This window comes from Embiotoca jacksoni, unplaced genomic scaffold (genome assembly GCF_022577435.1).
Source record: "Embiotoca jacksoni isolate LCO1_2020_lvr unplaced genomic scaffold, fEmbJac1.0.p SCAF_4, whole genome shotgun sequence".
Lineage (NCBI taxonomy): Eukaryota > Metazoa > Chordata > Actinopteri > Embiotocidae > Embiotoca > Embiotoca jacksoni.
In genome coordinates this window covers 9529826-9554344 of record NW_027185392.1, presented here as the reverse complement: position 1 = coordinate 9554344, position 24519 = coordinate 9529826, and the positions used below count along the sequence as shown (strand labels likewise).

General features: G+C 39.9%; 1 protein-coding gene and 1 long non-coding RNA gene across 5 annotated transcripts in view; one reads left to right on the top strand and one right to left on the bottom strand.

Moving 5' to 3' along the window:
* Window positions 1-24519, top strand: part of plppr2b (phospholipid phosphatase related 2b) — a 52024-nt gene that overhangs the window by 16315 nt on the left and 11190 nt on the right. For 2 of the 4 annotated variants that reach the window (XM_069167405.1, XM_069167406.1), the window contains exon 3: window positions 7392-7580. In XM_069167405.1, coding sequence (XP_069023506.1) covers window positions 7392-7580 — 189 coding nt within the window. Of the gene's footprint in view, window positions 1-7073; window positions 7581-24519 lie in introns of those variants that run through there. The other 2 variants (XM_069167407.1, XM_069167408.1) reach the window with 1 other exon arrangement.
* LOC138209059 (uncharacterized) lies at window positions 3714-6986 on the bottom strand. The gene is made up of 3 exons (XR_011179135.1): window positions 6755-6986; window positions 4154-4241; window positions 3714-3949 (listed from the first exon to the last, which is right to left on the bottom strand). It is a non-coding gene; the product is annotated as an uncharacterized lncRNA (long non-coding RNA).

Here is a 24519-nt window from a genome sequence, read left to right as displayed (position 1 = left end):
CACTGTGACAGCAGCATGCTGTCATCTCAACACCAGCCTCCGTCCACACATTCTCACCCTCCATAAACATGTTTGACTTTATCAGTTGACTTTCCTGCCATCTGGCTGCTTCACACAGGCCAAGGGTAGACATGCACCACTTATGTGCAAGCTCACAGTTTCTGCCCCAAGAGACATTAGTGATGCCCACTCTATTTTCACCTCCCTTTCTCTACCAATAGTACACTATTGTCACATTTTATTTTCCCCATTTCTGGTTAAAGGGTTTTTAAGGGTTGGAGATTTTCCTCAGTTTCTCTCACATGAGTCCTGTATTAGTCTCTTTGATTTCTTGCTTCCACTCCCTTTGAAGTGAAGCAGTATGAGCATTAAGCCTTAATTACACGGTCTGATAAGTCCTTTTAGTTTACTGGGTCAGCTAAAAAGGGGTCATCTTTTAAATCTGCCTCATTTTATAAATTTTGGCTTAATCTTGTGGCTAAATTTGTGCTGACAGATTTTAGTAGCTAAATTGGGTTTCATTGCATAACATTGTAATCCCTCATTCCTGCTGGTGAAATCACTCAGATACCGAAGCAGCGAGCTGGCCTAACCTGTGTGATTCATAAAAACATCCTTTCCTATCTATGCTGTTATCTGTTGTTGTGCTTTGTTGAAACTTCAAAGATTTCACAGATTGTGTATATTTGATTGTTACAGTGTTTGACCCACCTTTGTTCTTTCAACCAAAGAAAAATATGTTTCATACATCCTAATGGTTATAATGCTGTATCGGTGAGTTTGGGAGCCACGAGCCTTTAAAGCTTCAAAAATACTCAAAACCTTAATTTTCAGATTTTGTGAAAACTATGATTCTGAATATGAAATCACCAAAAAAAAAAGATGTGAACAGAAGCCAAATTAATTTATATTGTATAGTTTAACTGACATTTGATTTGTTAAAAAAAAAAAAAAAAAAAAAGGAGACAGACAAGAGTCATCTCTGTAATAACTGTAATAACATGAGGTCAATTTCTGCCAATTCTCTTGGCTTGAAACAAAGAGAGATGACTGAGAGGCAAAACCCTCTGTAATAAAAAAAAAACCAATATGGTCTTATATGGTATATGGTCTTTTTTGTTATTTCACAAGAACTACTGATCTAAATATATTCCTCACACCACTGAACTATTCCATTTGATAATTTTCCATTTAACGGCAGAAGTTAAAAACACCACAGTCCTCTCCGCTTCAGCTGCAAAAACACCTCAATCATGTCATATTTACTTCTTCTTTTTAAGAGTTTACCGGCACACGTTGTGTTTCATAAAAGTTTGTCTCGCTCCGTAGCGACTCGTCGGTGTTTCTCCTACCACTGTCTGGGGAGGGCAGCCCTGCCAACGGGACCTCCTGCCCCGCCAGAACCAAACAAGATATTATGTTGTGTACCGAGTCCCTGTGCTCCTGCTTCATTTCAGCTCAGTCTGACACTCGCTCATGCATTTTTCTGTCACTGAAAATCACGCTAATATCTGTGCTGTTGCTCTCTGTGTATTATGAAGGGCGGTGTGTCGCTCACACAGACACGCAGTGCAGCAGTACAGAAGAGGAGACACAGGTGAACGTTACTGGAGTTGATAAAAACTACATTCGTTACATGACTGTAAAAAAAGCGCAATAAAAGCCCAAAGTTAAGCTATCAATGAACAAACCCAAAGCACAATTTAAAATCATGTATCAAATGCTTCCATAAAGGATTTCTTTGTTTTTACAATAAATAACCCACATTGCAGTATACCTTCATAATAAGATTACAGTGGCAGCATTTATTTATTTATTTAAAGTCATTTGACTTTAAGTTTTGTGTTAGAATTTTGTCATTTCAAATCTTGACACAAAGATTTAAATTTTTACTGCAAATGTATAACGGTTCCAAATTCCGGTTTATCGGTCTCCTTGATTACCAATAATCGGTATCGGCCCTAAAAAAGCCATACCGGTATAGTTTTTATTATAAACACAATTGTCCCTAACCTTAACCCAATGATAAAGCAGCAGAGTGTAGGATTCAGTGGCATCTAGTGGTGAGGTTGCAGATTACAGCCAGTGTTTGGTTTGTCCCTTCTGGGCTACTGTAGAAACATGGTATTGCAACATGGCGTGCTCAGTGTGGGGGATCCTCACTTTCAAGTAACTGAAATACAACAGTTATTCAGGTGATAATACCCAAATTAAAATATAATTATGAATATTATATTCCATTTCTGCCACCAGAGCCCTCTGAATCCTCACACCGAACTCTTAAGTAATGTAACCATGACAGCAAATATCCCTTCATCTTAACTAAGTACTTTTGAACCCAAAACATGGTAATTCTATGAACCTAATTAAGTTGTTTTTGTGCCGACATAACCAAATCGTAGCCACTGTTGTCATATTATAAAAAATATTTATATTTTTTATGTTTGTCATGGTTTTTTGGATTTGCACAAATAAATCGGACATTCACAATGATATATGTTGTCAATAAATAATGGCTTTTTTTGTGGATTGCATGAATACCACAATGAGGCTGTTTTATGAATTAGAAATTAGATGTGGGGATTTGTTACATAGGTGCTTCATTTTAAACCCTGTTTATAGACCAGATTTCCCAAACGGTCACTTAAGACTTGCAACTCGGAGATTATCAGAGGAAATCTGGAACTATATTATATGACACGTTTAATTTGATTAAATCTTTGACATTAGCACAGGAACATACTGCTCTTACAGTTTTATTCCATGTGTACATAAAAAAAAAAAAAAAAGCTCTTAAAACATTTATTTTGTTTGAGATATTGTAAAATATATGGCAGTCGAATGAGGTCAGAAATCTGAATACCAGTGAGGACCGAGATTGAAAGGGTCAGGCAGAGACTACCTGCCGAGCAGTCAGTTAAGTGATGGCAGCAGGTGACTGAGGCATATCTGACAACAATGTGGAAATCCAGTTTCATATCATCACCTGAAACTCAGCAGTGACTGGACTCAGAAGGTGCAAGAGAAGGGGCTTTTGGTGACAATAAAGCAGAAATGAATTTTTACCGGCAATGAGAAAAGGTCTCTGTGTGAAATTCATAAAGACAGTACTTTCTCTGTCTTCTGCCATAGCCTTCACCTCAAGGAAGGTGCCATGTGACGACCCCCCAGTTAAAGGTGTGTGGAGGTGACTTGATGAATGATGTGCCCTGTTTTGTCCCTCTTGCAACTTAAATGCTTCAGAAATGATTTGCAAATTAATATTCCAAAGTGATTTGTGCAGGATGTGCCTCGGTACTAAATAGGAACCATCAACGTGAGGTTGCCCTGACCTTTACGGATATTCAGATAAATTGGCTCTTGCAGTGTGTACAGTGAGCTTGTTATTTAAATCTGTGGGATGGAAGGTAGATGAAATGTCATATAGGATCTCTAAGCCTGTAATCAATAGCTACAAGAAATCTGTCATATATTTCCTGTTTGTATGAATGGTAAGGTAAATAAATATTGTATTTTAGTCATGCTGAAAAATGTGATGTGACAATCTGTTACCAGAATTAACATACTGTGTTTTAACTGTAATTTGTCTTATGTATTATTATGCACGCATGGTTGTTGGAGTGCTCTGACTGACAATCAATAACAGCTAATTGTAATACTTATAGAGCCAGAATGACATGCAGAAACTGCCAGGAAGGTATTTTGCAGTTGGCTTCAAATGTTTATTTAAACTTTGATGGATGCTCGTAGACCTCCCTCGCTCTCTTCCTCCCACTTTTCTACACCTCCCTCCCTCAAGCCTTCTGTAGCTCGACGAGAGGAGAGGAGAGGAATGGATGATAGAAAGAGATGTTCAACACAGCGTGCTCGTGTCAGAGTTCCTCCTCAGACGTGGAAATGCACCCACATACCCAAAGACGCACTCTGGACACGGATACACTCCCACGCACTGAAACACAAAAACACACACAAAGCTCTTGTAGATGGAAACTAACATGACAAAACTGAAAAATTAGCTGCTTGATATTTTTAGCCTCTCTCTCTCTATATATATATATATATGTAAAAACTACAGGCTGCATAGTTTGCTAGCATCTGTAGATATGTGTGTGTGTGCGTGCATGTGGGTATTCCTGTGTTCCTCAAGATTTACCTCTTAAGGGCCTGAGGGCATGTGGGCTGTCACAGACAACATCCCTTTATTGTGATGTTCTCCTCATTAGGGCCCCTCAGTGAAAAGACTATAAACAGATTCAAGTCCATTAATTGTGCACACTGCCACTGGGAACAGATGATTTGATTAAATTGTATTATTTGATGTCGCAGTTCATACAGACGATCATTTACACAATTTTAACAACTGTAACAAAAACAAGGAAAGGAAACATGCAGAGTAACAGATCAGAGAGCAGAGCTGAGCGTGTAATGAAAGGAGTTTAAAATAGGTCACCCTCTTTCTCCCATGTTCATTGTCCCTGTTCACTACATAACAGAGCTAAAAACGTGTTACGTGTAACAGGTCTCCCCTTCCCTTTCCTGTAGCATTGCTTCATGTGACTGCATCACTTTGCTGAAGAGGATGAACATGTTGGAAGATGTTTTCTCAAGGGTTTGACACTTTTTCAGCCATCTGCCACTAAAACCTTCCCTGTTTAGTGCTGTTAAGCATGAAGAGGCTTCTCCATCACATCCCTGAAAATTTATGAAAATCAAAGATAATGATCAACTATTAACTCAACACTGCATTACTCTGAATTACTATTTACCATTACTACTTTTCAGAGGGAATTTTCTTCTTTTTTTCTCCCCCAGAATATTGTTTTAGAGTATGATAACATGCTATATACAAATACTATACAAATGTTTTTGGGGAAAGTTCTTAAAATGTTTTCGATTTTTTTTTTTTTTTTTTTTTGAGAATGTTACATTTAAGAAAAACCTTCTGGGAACAACAGCAAACATTTCTAGAACGTTTATGATTAAAAGAAACATTGACCTACAGTTTGGGAAAAGTAAAATTTTGCTGACCTCGTCATCCACCCCAACCTCCTCCCCTTATGTCTGTGTATGATACAATCTCACTTCCTCCTTTGCGTCTGTCATAATTACTACAGCCACTCGAGGGCACTGTCACAGTGGAACATTAATATGGGCTGTAAAAACTGCTTGCACAAACAAACAAACAATTATCTACTCATCTTCCAAAATGTCAGACTATTCCTTTAAAGCTTCTCTCAGAATAGATATTACTTGCTGTGAAATGAGAACTGGACCCCTGGTCAACTTCCCAAGCACACCTTCTACCTTTCAACACTATTCTCACTGCCGTTGTTGTGTAACAGTGTCCCCAGACCTCTTCCTTATCAAACTCCATTATTTGTTAGCGATGAAATTGAGTTTGTAAACATCTCTTTGTGGAAACGGTGATGCAACAGGAAAACGAGTAAAGACATGTTCAATTTGATTTAAAAAAAAATAATGAATAAAAGAATACCAATAAGTGCAGTTGGTCACGCTTTGTACTTTGCCCAGACTTCCAGAGAAAAAGACACAAGACTGCTTCATTTAACCAAAAGTAAATGCTGCTATGTTTTGTATTTGATTTATGTTGCTTGCTGATGATAATCACCTCTTTATCTTCTCTTGTATTTTACATGCTGTTTTGCTTCCTGACTATATTTTGCTGATCTGAATCTTCAGGGCTGTGCTACTGTGAGAGCCCTTGTGTTTCTTTATCTTTCTCAGATGAATCTGATTCGCAGATCTTTTTCACAGCCGATGTTTTGAGCTGAAGCAAGGTGGAACTAATAACAAAAAGGAGGCCTACTTTCCAGCAATTATTGCAATGCAGTGCACCAATTAATATTGTAATTTGTTACACATATGTTAGACAAGTCTAAATGTCCGCGGTAAAAAAGCTCTATTTAGCTGTAACTTTTAGTTTTTTCAGACTAACTCCTTGCTCAAGGTCTAGATTTGACATACTAGTTAGCAACCTATCCTTTTGTGTTTGAGAAACAAGTATTTTTACCACCTCTTTTATTTGTTTATGTAATAGTAACTATTATTATGGTCATTTCCATTTGTAACAGTGTATCAACCTACAATTCTTCATATACTGTAACCACTTGGACATAAAATAAGGAATTGTTAGCGACAGCCGCCAAACTGCCGTTTGCTCCCTCCAGCTCTTTCCCAGCCAGAAGAGGCTCCTCATGTTTTGCTGCTGATAAAATTGTCCTTCACATACAATGGAAGTTCATCTCGGAAACATTTAGGCTGCGGATTGTTATGAAATCAGCAGCTCCCTATATTTAAATTTAAATTTTTGATTTGCAGTTTTAGTTTTAGGCCGTTCTCAGGGGGCAAACTAATATTGCATAAACCTTAAGTTTTCAGTTGCAGATTTAGAAAAGCCTACATTACAATTGTAAATTTATTTCCCCCTGTGGAAGGCAGCAGTGTGCTGTTTACTAGAGTATAAATGAATAATTAGTACTTCTGCATCTGTCTCATTCGTGCAGCCTAACATGCTCTTTTTTTTATGTTCATCATCTCCCCTTTTTCTCTGTTCTCTCTCACACATACACTGTTATAAATTGCTAATATACATTTTTCTTAATTATTTTTTAACAGTTATGAAGGTCATATTTTATGCTTCATGGCGTGTGCTGTACAAACAACCAAAACTATGTCAGCATAGTGATAACTTAAGTTATGCAGAGATACACACACATGATCTTTCCTCTCTTACCCTTTGCTCTTCTCAGGGTTGCTTTTTTTTCTTGCCCTCTTTCCTTCTCCACCGTTCTGCTCTTTTTCACCTATCTGTTCTCCCCCCACATCCTTCTTCAGCCCTTCTTCTGCTCCTTCATACAGCATTATTTTCTTTGATCAGTCTCCATTAGTTTCTTTACCCTCCCACTCTGCATACTCACACTGCTGAAGGGATCTCTCTCTCTCTCTCTCTCTCTCTCTCTCTCTCTCTCTCTCTCTCTCTCTCTCTCTCTCTCTCTCTCTCTCCCCCTCCCTGTATCTGTCATTGCTCTCTTTCCTCCTCTCTCTGTCTGTCTTGTCCTTATTTGTCTCCCTCCGTCTCTATCTTTACCTCCCTCCTTCCCTCCCTCCCTACCTCTTTCCCTCCCTCTCCCGCTTATCCTCTTCCCTCACTATCTCTCCACGCACACTTGATTCATTTTACACATTACGGAAGCATCCATCATTTTGCTCTGAGAAGGGAAAAACTCTCTTTCTCTCTCTCTTTTTTTTTTTTTTTTTAACCGTGACAGTATTCTCCACTTCTCTTTTTGTGGCTGTCTTTTTCCCCCCCAACTCCTACTCTCTCCTGTGGATCCAATCCTAAATCTGGAACCAATATGTTTTATTTCCAGCTGGTCATCATGGCAGGGACCGTTCTGTTGGCATACTACTTTGAGTACACGGACACGTTCCCCGTGCACATCCAGGGCTTCTTCTGTTTCGACAAATCCTACTCCAAGCCGTACCCAGGACCAGAGGACAACAGCAAGGCGCCGCCTGTCCTCGTCTACTCCCTCGTCACTGCCATCCCCACTGTGACGGTGAGTCAGTGTTAAACTTGTAAAAAAAAAAAACTACTTCCACAGGTGCCCATCACACACACACACACACTCACACGTAACATGAACAGACATGACAATCACCTACATTATTGCGGACACGATTAACACAAGATGTGACACACACATGGATGGATCCTCCTAATCTACACGTGGCATTTTTGGATTCAAAGAAAGGAGAGAATTGTGTAGGTGTGCATCCTCGTGGTTTCACTGCTCTGTTTGTCTGGATGCGTTCTCTGTCATAACCATGGCAACGGGCACTATATTTGTCCTCCATAGAGCAGTCAGAGATAGCTACAGTGTACAGAAAGTCTGTCCTTATTTCAAGACTGCGTGCTACTAAAGCAGAATAGATATCAGCTTTGAATGGTTTCCTTCATTTGTGCACAAGAGGCACAGTTTCATTTGTTTCACCTCATACAAGATTTAAGGATACATACGGAAGCATCGTTAATAATTCAACATCAATACAGAATTGCAATTTGTAGGTCACAAATTTTTGGCAGGGTGCACATTGATGCAACATTGATATCCATCTACTTCATTTGAACAGTCCTCTATGGTAAACTGCATTTTGACGAGCGCTAAATTAGTTTACAACGACAGTGATTGTTCTTATTAGCCTGAAATATGTAGAATTCCATCACAGCAGCCATACCTTCTTATCAGTACAGCGAGATAATATTAATAATGAAACATTGCTTCACATCCTCATCAAAGCTCTATCTCCATGACTTCTGTCTTGTCCCCCAGGGCATGTCTCTTTGATGTCCTACAATTAAGTGGCACTACGACATGTCTGCATCTGAGCCACGTATTTAGGCAACACACATGTAATCACGAGTACATGGGTGTAATCACACGTGGGTGCAGGCTGCCCTGGGTCATCTGCTGCTGTGCTTTTAATTCACATTTACTGTAAAAAAAATGCCGGTTTTACTTATCTTTTGACAACGATTTTAACGATTAACAGTATTAATGTGTGTGCAAGGTTGTTTAGGGTATTATTTTGAGACTTTCCTGTCAATTTGGAAGTGATTTGTTTACGTTTTGGAAAACAGATTAGCGCATTACATAAGCACAGGTGTATATGTCTATTTGCCTGTGTGTTTGCTTGTTTTGCAGCGAGCATGCACACCAATAGTTGGAGACTGCGAGCATTAGGGTATACGGGCTGTGCAGAGTGGGAGTGGAGTGGCGTGATTTTTGCCTGGAGAGTGAGGCGGCTTTTTTGAAAGTGAGAGCATCTGTGTTCTCTCTCGCTCCAAGATACCGCTCCATCCCACGAGTCTCTGTTTAGGTATAATAAAAAGGCTGGATTCGTCTCACCTTTCTCTCAGATTTGACTCAGACTTTTAGCCACGAACACAAAATGGATTATTTCTTCAGCTGACAGTACAGACGTTTGCTGTAACAAAATATACAGATTTTGTGTGTGTGGGTTGTGTCTGTGACAGCTCAAGATGGTTTTCAAACTTACTAGAAAGTTTTTCTTTTTCCTTCAGAGTCTCTCTGTGCTGCTGTCTCTTTGTATAATGATGGGGAGGCATAAAAGTATAAAACCATAACGTCTGTTTCCTGCTCAAGTTAAAATATTTAAAACGGTACTCTAGAGATAGTACTTTCATATAATAGTAGACAGGTCCTCAAAACAATGGTTAGAATTGTAACAGCAGAGGCTGAGATATTCTGACTTTGTCCCTAGTGTGGCTCAAACTTCAACAATGCTGAACACTAGACTGGTAACACACTGGTAAAAGATGTGTGCATAAGACTGACATGTTATTAACACTAATGAATCCATTTGAATGTTTCTTACTGTTTCATTAAGGGTCATTTGGTCCATTGTGTCATTTGTAATGCTATGACAAATTTATATTAACCAAGACAACATCGTAAACATGGAACCCTGACTTTTACCACTGTAACTGAAAAAAAAAAGGAAATTAGTAATGACACTGTTAGGAATAATTTGGGTTATGGGTTAGTTTAAGTTATTATAACAAAGACATCACACACAATGTCAGCTTTGCCTAAGAGTGACTTATTTGTCTAAATGACCCATTTAATGACAAAAGTCATAAACATCCATGAAGACTCCTTCATGAACATGACAGGTGTCATGGTTATGACAGTGTCATGTCAGTGTAATAATGTGCACCTCGTCAAGTAAAGTGTTGCACCCGCGCTTATCATGATGCAACACAAAATCTTCTTTCATTCGACTCTATTTTCTCATCATAAATACCGATGTCTATTCCCACTCTTTAGTGCAGGTTTTTTACTTCAAAGCTATAGTTTTGATCCAGATGAAACCACCAGGGTTCATTTCTCAGACTTAATAAATCTCTCCCCAGAGCTGAGTGTGAAAAGAGAGTGAAAAGTTTTCAAAAGATGAACCACATGCCCTGTGACGAGTATAATAGCTGGAGTGCCCTAGAAACATCCTTGCTTCATTTTGCGCCACCCTTAAGTAGGGGTGGAGGATATATATATAATATACTCTATGTATTGCATCTTATTCTACGTGGGATGTATTAAATGACTAAGCCGCCGCTGGCATGAGATACGCTTTGACTTTACGTGTCTCTCGCTTCATCCGGCTATGTGCCTCTGTCCCTCTCAGACACATCAGTGTTTCCCATACATATACTTTACTTCGGCGGCCCGCCCGGGTAAATAAATAGCAGCCCAGGTATATTTGGCGACCCATTTTAGCAATTTTTGACCTACTCTTTTAATCTGTCCGAGAGGACGGCGCGAGATCTGTGTCGGAACCTCTGAGCAGGCGGGACGGGGACAGCTGTCGGTCCGTAGCTGCAGCACCGTGCAGCAGACACTTACAGACCCGCCTGCTCTGATGGCGGCGGACAGAATACACATACAAAAGTGCGGTTACTCTTCACAAGAGTAGATGTTGATAATCGTTCGCATGTAAGGACTGAAACACGACCTGTTTGTCAAGACATCAAGAAAGTCCATCACATACAGGCGGAAAGATGACAGTAACCGACAAGCTTGAAGTCCATGTGTCAGTGCTTCAGTATGGAAGCAGCCTGCAGACATACGCAGTCAACTAAATAGGAAGATGGGATAACAATTAAAAGTAACCATTAACCAGCTAATAGTTATGGGTGGGTTCGTGAATTTGGTCTGAAATGGTTAGAGCGTCATCTGAGCCGTCATTCAGACACAGTTTTGGTTTCATTTCACTCAGAGCAGGGGTGGATCAATCATTCAGTGATGACGGGGCTGCAGGGGAACTACCGCATAGTAAAAGTACTGTCAATGAAAAAGTCTTGTTTAAAATAATGCTGCTGCAGTTTGCTACTCAAGAAAGTTAATTTAGATACAGTACATATTGTGGTGTTTTTTCTCTTAAACCCCCCCCCCAAAAGAACCAATTGGATTGTAATTGAATAACTTTTATAATGTTAAACTTAACTTGGTTGTGATTTCCCCCTTTTTACATGCAAGTTTAAAATTATTCCAATAGAAACCACCAATGGATGTAAACAAAAATTAAGTATTTCTGGAGTGCTTTAGAGAATAATTCATAATATCACGATGTATATTGTGTATCGCGACATAGCCTAAAAATAAAAATAATTTTTAGGCCATATCGCCCAGCCCTACCCTCAAGTGAACCTGATAAATCCTGAGCATGTTTTTACTTTACTTTCGTCCACTCTGAGATTAGGCAGGTGCTGTCCTACTACTCAAGGTTGTTGATCACACTGCTGTCACGGTTTACAGGTTCATCCCATAAACAGGAGAAAGAATATTTACGCTGCAGAGGTAGAAGTTTGATTCTTATCCATTCAAGTCTGCTTACGTGACAACTATCACCGTCCAAAGGGACATAAAAGTTGTAAATTACATTCACAATTTCTCCATCATCCACTGTTACTACAGAGTGAATTTATCACCTCTGCAATTGATCTAGCTAGGTTGCTATTCATAAGTAAAGTGAAGTGCGGCAGTGTCCCAGGCATGACTCAGAAAATAACCTCAACATGCTAAACGCTATGGAAATTACCTTAAAAGGTACTCTGAGATGCGCATGCCCGCTAATGGTTTAACACTTTTCCACTGATACGGGAGGCTGTAATGTACCAAGATATCAGGATTTGTGCCAGCATGGGGAGTGATGAAAGACTGTTAGCTGGAACACGCAGACGTGAACCTTGCAGGGTTTATATAATGCTGCAGCTTTGCAAATGTTTTATGAGTAAGACAAAGTAACACATTTGTTGGACCTTAACGATACACTCTGTCTTTAAGTGACTCATGATAAATGTAAAAGTTCTGTTTGTTTGCAAGTATTCCACTGACCATTTTTAAGAATAATTTCTGATATATTCCGATGTAATTTATTTCTTAATTATATTAATTATATTAGGGTTATATGACCACCTCTTAATACATGATGAAATCTGATTCATTCTCTAAAAAAGCCAGTGGGATGCAGTCAAAAGCTCTGTGATTAGCAAATTAATTTTATTCTGAATAATTACCAGTCAGTTCATGTTTTTACCAGTTGTGGACAAATTATTCAGATGATCTACTGAATGTAAAAAATTGTTTTAATATATTCCATTAGAAGTAAAAGTCCCACATGAAAAAAAATCCTACTTAAGTAAAAGTATATTAGTATTAGCAGCGACATGTAGATTAAGTATAAGATTAAAAGTACTGATTTGATCCCCGTATATATTAATATATATGACATCATTACATTATCAAAAGTGAAGCATCAGTGTAAGCAGCATGCTACTTTTGTAGCTGCTGCAAATAGAGCTAGTTTGAAATACTTGTATCCAGTTTTATATCCAGGGACAACAGATAAACCTGAGGAGTCGTCAGATGATTCCCGGTAGAGGGAAGAAGAAAGCACAAAGCTTTCATCCATCAGTTTTTTTACTTCCTGTTCTTGTTTAATTTTAGATTTTTTTTTTGTGAAAAATTGGATCATTAACAATGTGTTTAAGTCTTCATCTTAAAAGTAACTAAAGCTATCAAATAAATGTCGTGAAGCAGAAAGTAGTAGTGGAGCAAAGAGTATGTTTCCCTCTGATAATACTCAAGTAAAGTACAAGTACTTCAGAATTGTAATTATGTACAAGTACTTGAATAAATGTCCGTAGTGACTTTCCACCACTGGTTTTTACACATCATGTTCTCCGTACATTTTGGGTGGGCCAACTGTAAAGTCACTATCAGAAGTGCTGATGATATAAAAATGCATTAAAAAGAGAAGCAGAGTCTCTCAGAAGTTTCCGCAGACAGTTTATGGCCCTCATAGACTAATGGTGAAAGTTTGGGTTGGACTGTAATTAGGTTTTGGCTCATTAAAAGCTGCAGTGCGAGTTAAAACAGAATCCAACACATTTCTTTGGCCTGATCAAAAGTTTATCCTGAAACTGACAATGTTGGAACGCAGCAGCGATGTCTTTCATGTCAAACTTAACCTCTACGATTTAAACGACACACATCAGTGTGTGTGTGTGTGTGTGTGTGTGTTACTTCCTAATACTGAATACTACAGAATACTGAAGAGACAAAGGAGACAGGAAGTGAGAGGCTGAGTGAACCAGGGGCACTTGTGTGGTACTTGGCAAAAATGCTGGAGGTTTCAGTGCATCAGTGAAGGTAAGTGTGTGGGTGGATGACGGCGCACATCTTCTCCTCCATTGCCACTGAAAACCGTTTCTGTGTGTGTAGACGGGAGCTGGTGTGCGTGTGCGGTAGTGCAGGGATCTGAGCACTAGTCAGAGTAGCTCTAGGCAATCTGTATGACTCTCCTCAACTGAAGCTAATTCTATTCCCCCACACACACACACACACACACACACACATACACACACACACACACACACACACACACACACAGTATACAGTTTATAGCCTATTGCAGTCTATGTACAATACATGCACCTGCACTGCAGGTGACATTTCAGCACGTATTCCAATTATGCCATGGCAGCTAAGAGAGCAGGGTAAAGTGGTATTTGAACCATTTCTTATTATTTGCGCCCGTCTATCTAAGAGCATGTATTGTATAATGGAGACCTTATGCACTTGCTGAGGGCACAGCACTACCCACCCATCGGTCGATACAGTTCAGCTGTGACCAATCAGAGGATCAAATGCTAATTGTAGGCTTAAGATGTTCGTGGCACAGTGTGAGCTTTCACAGCACATGGAGATTCACACTGTGCCAGACAAACGCACACACTTGTAAGTACATATAATAGGATATGATGCAGCGAATGAATGGAGTTTTGAATGTGGATGTTTATTTTTCCAGGTTTTTTTTTATTTTATATGTGGATCGGAAGCATAATGCTAAATAGTTTTGCCCCTGAGAGCTCCCTTCTAAAGCAGCTAAATATAAGCCTCTAAAAGAGGTAGAGAAGGCAAAGCCAGGGAGCTCTTTGAGAGGAGAGACAGCAAGAGTTCAAAATGCAGCAAACACAAAAGCATGAGACACTGAAAACAGAGCTAGAAAACACAAGAAAACCAAAAAGAAGACTTTGAGCAGCTGTTGGATGAGGAAAGTGGGAAAGTGAAGGACAGGAAAGAGAAAACAAGAGGCTCTGTTCAGTGTCATTCAATGGCTGCTTGCTGTTCCAAGTCTGTTTGCTGCTGTCTATTAAAGCTTGGGAAGAGCCTTCATGCATAATGCAGCTCCATGTGACAGAAAGATGGGGATTGGGGCAAACCATGAAGGCAGACCATATTATCCAGTCATGCTGGAGTTTATCAAGGGAGAGCTCTTGATGCATAAAAATCTGCATTAAGCTGTTGCCGTCATTTCTTCAAAATCAGTGTGAAGACATGATGGGGGACACAAGTCAGTTGAAGAGGTCAAGTGGCGAAATTAAGCAGATACAGATGAAAATAAACATAGGATGCAGAGAAAGGTGATGGCTCTGCCTTTCAGAGCTCAGACGTCTGAAGAAATTCAAACCAGCATGCTGAATGTGTCAGGACAGGATGTAATGCTCTATTTTTTGATTTGTTGATTATTTTAGTTTGTTAGTTTTTGTAAGGACAACTTATTGACCAAAGAAAGATGACTTTGAGCCTTTTTGAGATATTCCACTGCTGCAATGCAGTTTGGCAGCAGAAAATAAACATAAACATTACATGTCGGGTTTTTAGTGAGAAGGTCTCTCAGTCACCGCTGCTTTTTCTTTTTGTCTTCACATTTTAATACAACTCATTCTGTGTGTTCCTGAAAGACAAAAGAAATGTGGTTCCACCTAAAAGATGAATTCTTTCATATAATAGCACGGAATACAAAGAAAACCACACACTTTTCACACATACAGTTGTAGTCTAAATGGCAGGACACATCAGATTTGATCATTTCTAGCAGACATTGCTGGAAGCTTGGTAACTTGAGCCTCTTTTCCACTGCTGGTACCAGCTCGACGCGACTTCACTTGACTCTACTCTTCTTTCCTTTGGTACCAGGTAGTTTTCTGGATTTCATTTTGTTTCCACTGCAGATGGATTCCCCTTAAAGCGTTGCCGTTACTATAGCAATGCCATGTGACAGCATCTTCAACACAACACACACAATCACTGAATCAGAGGAAAGTTTGCTCCTCCTGGATGGACCATTGACCAATCAGTAGTCTGCAGTGTTTTCGTGTTAGCATCTGCTCAGCCTGCTTGGAACCTCAACGAAGGTGATACTAAAAACAGTGCCTGGTGCTATCCACAACTTTTGCTGAATTTAAAACCAAAAAGCGAGTAGAGTTGTGTTGAGCCAGTACCAGCAGTGGAAAAGGGGCTATAGTGACCACTGGTTTGTTTTATTTATGCCAAAGTGGAAAGTATTGTTTGTCATTCAACAGAGTAGGGTTACATAATATTGAAACATAAATCTTTCTTCATTGCAGACTCTCCAGTTGTCGCTTCAGTTCATCTCTGTTGGTTTGGATCAAAGGTGTTGGTCACCAAAATTCATCTCTGGATCTACTCTCCAAAGGTCACCATATACAGTGCATCTGGAAAGTATTCACAGCGCTTCACTTTTTCCACATTTTGTTTTGTTACAGCCTTATTCCAAAATGGATTAAATTAATTTTCCCCCTCAAAATTCTACACACAATACCCCATAATGACAACGTGAAATACATTTTTTAGAAATTTTTGCAAATCTATTCAAAATAAAAAAACAAAAAAATTACATGTACATAAGTATTCACAGACTTTGCCATGACACTCAAAATTTAGCTCAGGTGCATCCTGTTTCCACTGATCATCCTTGAGATGTTTCTACAACTTGATTGGAGTCCAACTGTGGTAAATTCAGTTGACTGGACACGATTTGGAAAGGCACACATCATCTATATAAGGTCCCACAGTTGACGGTGCATGTCAGAGCACAAACCAAGCCATGAAGTCCAAGTAATTGTCTGGAGACCTCTGAGACAGGATTGTATCGAGGCACAGATCTGGGGAAGGGTACAGAAAAAAATTCTGCAGCATTGAAGGTCCCAATGAGCACAGTGGCCTCCATCATCCGTAAATGGAAGAAGTTTGGAACCAACAGGACTCTTCCTAGAGTCGGCCGCCCGGCCAAACTGAGCGATCGGGGGGAGAAGGGCCTTGGTCAGGGAGGTGACCAAGAACCCGATGGTCACTCTGACAGAGCTCCAACGTTGCTCTGTGAAGAGAGGAGAACCTTCCAGAAGGACAACCGTCTCTGCAGCACTCCACCAAGCAGGCCTGTATGGTAGAGTGGCCAGATGGAAGCCACTCCTCAGTAAAAGTCTCATGACAGCCCGCCTGGAGTTTACCAAAAGGCACCTGAAGGACTCTCAGACCATGAGAAACAAAATTCTTTGGTCTGATGAAACAAAGACTGAACTCTTTGGCCTGAATGCCAAGCGTCATGTTTGGAGGAAACCAGGCACCGCTCATCACCTGGCCAATACCATCTCTACGGTGAAGCATGGTGGTGGCAGCATCATGCTTTTATTTTGAATAGATTTGCAAAAATTTCTAAAAAAATGTATTTCACATTGTCATTATGGGGTATTGTGTGTAGAATTTTGAGGGGGAAAATGAATTTAATCCATTTTGGAATAAGGCTGTAATATAACAAAATGTGGAATAAGTCAAGCGCTGTGAATACTTTCCGGATGCACTGTATGCTGTCACCAAGCCCGCAAGTGACCAGATTTTGCTTTAAAAACATCTCCATAACAACAAAGCCACCTGCCTGCTGTGGTATCAAGCAGCAATATTAAAAGATTAGTTTTCCACTTTACTCTCATCTCAGGTGTAGAGACAGATTCAAATGGTGGAAGGCTTTAGGTGAGCCCTGCAGCAGCAGAGTTCTCATAAATTAAAATGTCTCCCATCATGCTCCTTGACTGTGCCATTGTTATGCTAATGTTCAGCAAATTATGTTGTTCAGAAAATCCAGATTTTCCCTCTTCTCACTAAACATATCTTCTCTATTCTATATTTACCAAGTATTGTTATTGTAATCATAGTTGTCATCTTTGACAAGCAGTGCAAAAGAAAAATCTGCTCACACACACACACACACCAATGCACAGAACTGTACAATCACACACTGACACATAGGCCTACAAACTGTCAAGTAAGGTTGAAGTGTCTTCATGTATAGTGACAGCGTGGAACGCCATCAGTTCATGCATGCAATCATGCTTCTGACATTTCAAGTTGATTGCAATTATGTGTACTTTATCACATACTGGGGAAGTGGGCACACATAAGCACATACTCTTACACATCCATCAAAAAATACCCCAGAAGTTTGCACAGTGTTAAGCCTTGGAACAATCTTTCATGAATAATAGAGTCACATATGACAGACAGAAGAGGATTGAGAAGAGCCATCGAGTGAGAGAAAGGATTTAGGTGTCACGCTCAGACTCTTCCATTGTTTTCTTTCCCGAACAATGGATTGTGATGAGATCAAATCGCTTCATGATTTTCTCTTCAGGACAGAAGAAGGAGCCACAAATTAGTCAAAAGGGATTTTGATCCTTGCTGTATCTGTTGACGTGGTTTGGTAAAGTGCAAATGTGATAAAATGCTTTTTCACCAATTGTAATTTATGGAGAATATGATGGCAAAGGCACAAAAGGTGTTCTCAGTCCCTCTGAAGGGCGGACCGGTCAGCCACTGGTGGGGATGGCTAAGTTCTAAATGTAGTTCTAACAATGGCGGTGGTGGTAAAGCTCGTAACGCCAGCAAAAATCAAGGAATTGAAGCAAAAGTCTGCAAAGTCTAAAATGGTAATTTACCAAATGGTTTTGCACTCATCCAACTGCACCCAATGCTCACATTGGGGAAAGGTCTCCGTTGTTTACAGCTTGGTGAGTAACTATGCACAACTTATGTCAATGGTGGGCAATGCTGATTGGTTAAAGACAATTCCAATAGTTTCAAAATGAACCCTAGGTTAGCACCCATTAGGATTATTGTTGTCATGTTATTTTTTTTTTATTATTATTTTTTTTTTTTACATTTTGGTAGTCAGTACCAATACCAACTAAAATCCAAGATTCTCAATAAAGGTGATGATAGCACAGCAAATACATTAACCAATGAATTGAGTGTAGGTGTGAAGCTGCATCAGCAGGAAAGTCACTGGCGCTTTAGCCAGGATGACCTTCATGTTTAGCAGCAGAGCTTCTCATTGCTTCCTCGCCACAGTTGGCAGATTCAGATATTTTGGCCTGGGTCGATGCTTGTCCATTAATACATTTTGTTTGTTTTTGTTGCACTTTTATTTCACATACAGGAAAGTAACAACTCATTGTTGAGTCGCCCACTCCACCTGTCTGTCCTTTGCACCATGTGTGTGCAGCAAAGGCTGAACCCTGCAGAGATAACAAGACCGAGCTGAAATTAAATGAGTGCACAGAAATTCGGTAAATAACTCATCTTTTCCCCCTTTTTTTTTTTTCTTCGGCTTGTTTCCTTCCATTCTGTCTGTACCTTCAGTGCCACAGGAAAAGAGTACCGTTGTATAATTTTGGTACTGACTTAATACCAAAGTATCGGTTTTCGTGACATCCCTAGTCAGGATGCAACAACTGGAAACACCTTGCCAGACAAATCGATGGATGCATTGAAGTTGGGTCTGGCAAGGCTAGAACAGAGGGACAGTGGCTTGGATAACTTTTTCTGCATTCAAATGGGGTCCTTTTTTACCATGAACACGAGAAGAGTCCATATAAATGGCCCTCTCGTGGTATTTACGATGTCGGGAATCTAAATTTTCTGTAAGCCTCATGTTCACGAGTTGTGACGTATTTGCTGACGTTTATGGAAATGGAAGAGGCCATGGAAGTTCAGCTTGTATTGTATTGTGATATTAGTCATGTAGAGTTTGTCTTCATAACTAGGATAATAGCCTACGTCTGATAAACATCTAGATCTTCCCAACGGCCACATCTTTTCCCTCTGTGCGCTTGCATTTCCCGCATTACGTTACATTGTTCCTGTTAGCTTGCTAAATTGTTCGCCTCTGTGGCTTGTTGACGGCGTCCATGTTGCCATTGCTTCGTAACGGTATTCTTACGACTTAACCACTTCAACGGCAAGCATACGGTGCACACAACTTCCCATGTTGTAATCACAAGCTCACAAATTCCTTTTGAATGCAGCATTTGAGAGCTGATTGCAGGAACGAGAGGCAGGTGTGTACTGTTCTCGGGTGATTAGAGATGGCGGGAGGAGTTCAGAACAACTGCTGGAGGGTTGGGAAATCGCGGCGTCTGGAACTGCAGGAGGGACAGTAAAAAAATTTATGAAGCAAATTTTTATTTTCTCCTGCTCTTATCCTCAAGCGGGTTGCACTCCTAAAAAAGTTTAGAGCCACCGGTCTAATCGCTTTAGCCAATGGCTGTCACATCATCGCTTGTCTGTCGTGTTTGTCCTTCCATGTCTCTGTGTCTTGTTTCTGTGAGTTTGTACATCAAAAAGAGAGACAGAGAGACAGACAGATCAGTGTGTCAGCAAACATGCTTATGAGACAGAGCATTGTAAAAAGGGCAGGGATAATAAGGGATAATCACAGCTTTATCCTGCCACTGCCAATCACACTGGGTAGAGAATTGAGAGATGAAGACAGCAGGCCTTGTAGTCCCATGTTGATACGCCTGACCAGCTATCTGCTCCCACTGTGATAGCCTGTAAAACATGCTCTATCCCACAAATGAGAATTCTAATCCTGCAATAGTCACACTCGCGTCGATTAGCTGTAAGGTCTCTTCCCACACTGATCCAAAGTCCCTGTGTTTCTTCTCATGAGGAAGCACATGGAAAGAAACAAAACTTATGAGGAGAAGAGAATATGAGTGGAAATGGAGACAAAAAGGGTCGAAGCAGGATAAGGGCAGAGAAGGGGAGACTTGAGGAGAGCAAGGAAAATGTAAAGAGACAAGAAAAGAAATGGGGAAAGAAGAATATCAAGGTCATACCTCAAACTTTGGCTATACTCAGTTTAACAGGATTTGAACTGTGAGAAAAGGATTCAAGATGGCTAGAAAGGAGGCAAGAATGGACAATTTATATTTATGTCACAGAAGAAAAACAGAAAATAATGGCAATGTTTCCAGTAGCCTAGTTTCTCCTCCACAAAGACCTGTGAAAGCTGTCCTACAAAACACAGAATAAAAGCAGGGTGAGACAGAGGGAAGGAGATGGATGGAGAGAGTGTGGGTGATGATGAAGCTGAAGCAGCTAAATTGTCATGGTTACCATCGCTAGTGTATGAAAAGGCTGCCTGTGTGTGTGTGTGTGTGTGTGTGTGTGTGTGTGTGTGTGTGTGTGTGTGTGTGTGTGTGTGTGTGTTTGATGTAGAGCAGTGGGCCTGCAATGTCAACAGATGTCATGTGATATTTGCAGGAGCTTTATGTAGACTCGGTGTAATCCTCATGAAGGATTTTTTTTGTTTCTTTCCACAATAATTATGGAGGAGCTGCTTCCAGCAATACATCATTTTTCGGAAGATAAGTGTGAAGGACTTCCAGCCAATAAACACATTACAGATACAGACCATAAATGCATAGATTAGGAAATTAACACCACACCAAATAATGAATCACTCTATGTACATTTCATGGTGTAAATGCATAGCTAAATTTACTGTTTTTTTCACAATATCCTCGAGGTGTTGACGATTCTTTACACATCTGGGAAAAAACGAACAGACACACGGGCGTACATTTCCACACTCCCCCTTACGCTTAGATTGCTTTATTTATGTTGGGACGTCAAACCGTCATTTTACATTGTATCACTTATTCCTAGTCGTCAATATTGCTCATAGAGCATGGTGCGTATAATATGCTGTTGTAAGACCGAGGAAAACGGTGGATCTCTGTTTTATATGAAGGCCTGTTTTCCACATAGACATCTCTGTATTTGAGATCATGTGTTTTCTTTTCTGAAACTACTTGTGTATGTGTTGGGTTTTTTTTGGAGGCACTGCAAATTGGAAGTGACAGATGACTGAACATCCAGGATGATCTGTTGTTGAAAAAAATCCACAGTTCCTCTGTGCAGTCAGAGCTCATCATTTGGTGCCTTTTGACTTTTAAAAATGACTTTTTTTTAGCTGTCTGTTTTTCTTTGACGTGCTGTAAGCGTAGATCACCTTTTCTTCCATTTGTGTTTTTACATTTTTCTCTCATATTTCTTTATTCTTGGATTTTGTAAAGCAAAGATGCGCACTGCCTCATAAACGCACAGTGTTCGAAGTCAGGCTCACAAAGGCAAACGCACATCCTACAAAAACTGTCACTGTGTCACAATAGGTAGACATGTAAAAAAAAAAAAGCCAATTAGAACCAACTCAAGCTCTGGAGTTTCCCATCACTCCTCCACAAACACATTGCATGAGTTGAGAGGTGGCATTTAAAAGATTCCAGAGCTGATCCAAGACTGACAAAAAGCCATACAAGCAGATTCTACAGTGCACACACACATACACACCCGTTCTGCTAAAAAACAAGCATCTACATGTCATGTGATCTCTGCTCCCTGTTGCAGGAGAGGCTAGTTTGTGCCAGTCAGCCTTCATCGAGCTTGTTCTTATACTCTTTTTGCTCATTTTCTTACTCTCTTTTCACTGTTTTCTGTTCTCCATTATTGCTCTGTCTTCTCAAATCCTGGCACTTTTGCTTATGGTCCTTTCGGCATTTACATACAAATGTCTGATTATGTCTTAATCACGCCGTCTCCTCTCACAACCTAAGATCTCACTTTATCCCTCCAAAAATCCGAGGACAAAATAAATGTGACCTAACAAGCACCAGCAACTGCCTCCAGAAAACAGTCAACATCTGCTCCAAACTAATTGGCTGCCAAGTCATATTTTTACGTTGTTCCAGTGGAGCATTACATTTTACCTTCCACTAAGAGTCTGTACAGCACCTTTTCTGGCATATTTTCACTCTCTTATCAAATCTTTAATGCAACAGATTGTTTATGGAATTAGTCTCAGTGCGAGTCATGTGTCCTTAAGTAAACCAGCATTTGTCAACATTGTTTTTCAAATGTTTTCGTTCCCAGTCTGGTGACTCATGTTTTATGTTTTTATCAGGAAATACCAACAGCCCTGCGGTCCTGACCCAAGTTCTGGTTTGGAAAAAGAGACATTATCTGTCACAGTAGTTTAAAATTAAAAGATTAATTATATAATTTTCCAGAAATATAACTAAATAAATATTCCATTCAAACGAGGTTAGATTAGGGAAGGAAAACAACCTTCCTGCTGTGGCAGCACTTGAGAATGGTCTGGCTTCACCCATACAGTATATCATTATGTTTGTATTTACTTGAAGCAGGCACAATTGTCTGGAGCAGCACTGAGCCCAGTTTTTGTGGAACACTTGAATTTAGTTAGGCAAGCCTTGGCATTAGAAAAGCTGAATCCCAGCAAAAGACCAAAAAGAACCAAGCACGCCTGCCTTATTGCATGATCCAAATATTTGACAAAACTTGACATTTTCAGTGTGTAGTTGCTCTGAGGTTGTTATTGTTGTTTACCGTTGCAGCGGGGAATTTGAAAACTGTACCACGCAGATAGCAGAACAAGAGGGGAATGTTGACTGAAAAAGTGGGCCAATGGCAAGTTATATTGACATTCTCCATCTCGTAAGTGAGACTACAACGGAGGGACAAAAATGCATCTCCCGTACTGCTAGACATTCTGTTTATGACTTTGAGCTAATAGCAAAAAAATATATATACTGTCTGGTATACAACTTGTTTACCAGAACAAATTGTTTACTCAATAACAGTTTTCTTACCAGAGGTTACAACCAAAGTTGAACCATGCGCTGTTTCTAGAGTTATATTCTGAGCTCAAAACCCATGAATTTAAATGTGGCTAGTGTGGCTCAAAAATGCCCTTTTAGATCAACGCCTCTGAGGGGAAACAGCTCTGAATGATCACGTGTAATGACTTACAGAGGAATGGCAGCAGAGAGCTGTATGCTTTGTTTAAACTCAACCCAACCAAACTCCAACGTTAACCACGTGTTTATTATTATTATTATTATTATTACCATGACAATGACGGTCTGCTAGACCTGTTGCTGGTCCTTTCCTACAGTCATATGAAGGTATGTTGTTTTTAACCATGATATTGTTTACGTGTCAGCATTAGTTTGTCATGTGGAGGATGCTGAAAATGCTCGTACCCGCATGTAGAATTTTGGGAATGATTTTAATTTTTTGGTGGTTTCAGCATGAGGACGTGTCACCATCAGAGGCCGACTGTTACTTTGGAAACAGTTGAAATCAGTTGCTTTGTGGTTCTGAATGCTGTTCCAGTTCATCCTCTTCTCTTCACTTCTGAGCTCATACAAAACGCTTATCTCTTTTTGGCTGCGTTCATTTCTAGTGGAATTGCTGATCTTCTGTTTGTCAGGCAGGTTTTTCTTTGCTTTATGTGTTTCTCCACCAAGTGACATATTGTTTTGGGGTTATGAATTTGGGTAATTTATCTTCCTTTTGTTTGCCTGCTTGTCTGTATGTGTGTTCTTTGCATGTTAAAGAAAAATGACGTATTCTAAATGTCATATGGCATCTGCTGTTGCGGCTTTGACATGTTGCTGCAGTCTGACAGAAAGTCTGCTGATGGGAAAATTGTGGTCTGAATGAGAAAGCAGAGGGACACAATGCTTACGGATGTTATGTTTGATTTTAAACTCTTCACAACGATAACTCGGTGACAAAATGTCATTCATGGTCATAAATTATATTAAACTGTGTGTTTCAGTATATTTACAATACATTAGCTCTGTCAGGCATATCTTTGCGTGATCGGCATTTTGTTATAATTTAGAATAATGATGCAGAGATGTGGATATAAACTCAATTCACATTACAAAAGTCAAAAGAGATATCGCAGAACAATACACTAAAGGAAACAGACCAATTTGTCGTCCTACCCTGGGTTAGTAAAGAAAGACAAAAAGAGATAAGTATAAATAAACAAACTACTAGCCACATTAAAAACCCTCCCTGACCCTGCTGAACCCCCACAGTGCCTCTGACACCTTTCCTCTTCCATTCTTGCATCTACCCACCAGCCCCCCCACAAACCCAACCCTACCCTTGGGAACCCATAAAGGAGCAGAATAAGTTTTTAACAAATTTATAGTACATGTCTCCCTGTAAAAGGTCACAAAAGTCCTCAACCTTCATTCAAACCTGCACTGATATTGGTAGTTACCTCGGGGCAGCACAACAAGCAGTAAACACAGTCCTGGTACATTATCACCTAAGCTGTTTCGGAAAACATGTTAACAAACAGTTTTCACATCTAGTAGATACTAGGTAAAAAGCCACATAAGCATTTGTTTGATGTAATCACTGTGGCAAAAGTATGTCCAATACTTGCTGT